The 1,653-nt window shown below is 55.1% G+C and overlaps 1 protein-coding gene across 5 annotated transcripts in view; it reads left to right on the top strand.

The window, feature by feature from the left end:
• The first annotated feature begins 6 nt into the window (after positions 1-6).
• Positions 7-1,653, top strand: part of BCL2 (BCL2 apoptosis regulator) — a 209,115-nt gene continuing 207,468 nt past the window's right edge. For 4 of the 5 annotated variants that reach the window (XM_027766177.1, XM_006141836.2, XM_027766182.1 and 1 more), the window contains exons 1-2: positions 7-476; positions 674-1,537. In XM_027766177.1, the coding sequence (XP_027621978.1) occupies positions 956-1,537 (582 nt within the window). In that variant the 5' untranslated portion in view covers positions 7-476; positions 674-955. The remainder of the gene's footprint in view (positions 477-673; positions 1,538-1,653) is intronic. The other variant, XM_027766176.1, reaches the window with a different exon arrangement.

The raw sequence follows: 1,653 nt of genomic DNA on the forward strand, positions 1-1,653 counted from the left end.
TTTGCGGTTCGGAGTGTAACCAGAAGAGGGTTCCCGCGCCGACCGGCTCGCCCATCGCCCCTTCCTCTGCCTCTCTCCCGTGGACAGATCCATGTCCGTGCCCGCGCGCGCCTGTGCGTGTGTGAATTGCCCAGAGAGGGGAAATCGCGGCACCTCTGCAAATACCGGACTGAACGCCGTAATTCGTCTGTCGCCGCCGCTGCCTTTTTTTTTTTTTTTCGTGCTCTTGAGATCTCCAGTTGGGATTCCTACGGACTGACATTTCTCTGAAGCAGAAGACTGGCCATCAATCTGGAAATCCTTCTAATTTTTACACTCCCGCCCCCCTCCAAGTTCTGATTGATTCATTTGGAAGTTTGGAGGCAACTCTAACCGGAGAGTTGTGCGGATTGATGGGATCGTCGCCTTACGCATTTGCTCGGTTTTACAAAACAAGGAAACTTGACAGAGGAGCATGCTGTCCCTAAAAATTACAAGTAAGTTCTTTGCACAGGAAATTGGTTTAATGTAACTTTCAATGGAAACATTTGAAATGTCAACTTTAAGTGCATTCGAGTAAGTCGCCGCGCAGTTTACTCTCTTTCCAGCCGTGTAATTTGTGTATGTCTTGCTTTCATCCAGTGTATAAAAACTGCACCTGATTTTGACTTAGTTTTTTTTTTTAACCTTTCAGCAGCACGGAGGAAGTAGACTGATAATAACAGTGCTTATTAATAATGTGCCTCATGAAATAAAGATCCGAAAGGAATTTGAATAAAAATTTCCTACATCTCATGCCAAGGGGAAACACCAGAATCAAGTGTTCCGCGTGACTGAAGACACCCCCTCATCCAAGAATGCAAAGCACATCCAATAAAATAGCTGGATTATAACTATTCTTTTTTTCTTTCGGGGCCGTGGGGTGGGAGCGGGAAGAGAGGTGCTGCCGCTGCCCGGCCGCTTTTCTCGGTGAAGGATGGCGCACGCCGGGAGAACAGGGTATGATAACCGGGAGATAGTGATGAAGTACATCCACTATAAGCTGGCGCAGAGGGGCTACGAATGGGACGCGGGGGACGCGGGCGCTGCGTCCCCGGGGGCCGCCCCCGCGCCGGGCATCTTCTCCTCCCAACCCGGGCGCACGCCCCCGCCCGCCACGCCTGGGGACCCGGCAGCCAGGACCTCGCCGTCGCCGCCCCCGATGGCCGCCGCCGTCGCGGGGCCTGCGCTCAGCCCGGTGCCACCTGTGGTCCACCTGACCCTCCGCCAGGCCGGCGATGACTTCTCCCGGCGCTACCGCCGCGACTTCGCCGAGATGTCCAGCCAGCTGCACCTGACGCCCTTCACCGCGAGGGGACGCTTTGCCACGGTGGTGGAGGAGCTCTTCAGGGATGGGGTGAACTGGGGGAGGATTGTGGCCTTCTTTGAGTTCGGTGGGGTCATGTGTGTGGAGAGCGTCAACCGGGAGATGTCGCCCCTGGTGGACAACATCGCCCTGTGGATGACTGAGTACCTGAACCGGCACCTGCACACCTGGATCCAGGATAACGGAGGCTGGGTAGGTGCTTGTCTGGTTGAATGTGAGTCTGGGTTTGAAGCCTCAGGCCTGAGGTGCGGTGTTTGGAGTGCACAGGACTCGAGGGGCGAGGGGAGCCTGTTGAGCCCAAGAATAAA

This window comes from Tupaia chinensis, unplaced genomic scaffold (assembly GCF_000334495.1).
Source record: "Tupaia chinensis unplaced genomic scaffold, TupChi_1.0 Scaffold000065_1, whole genome shotgun sequence".
NCBI lineage: Eukaryota > Metazoa > Chordata > Mammalia > Scandentia > Tupaiidae > Tupaia > Tupaia belangeri.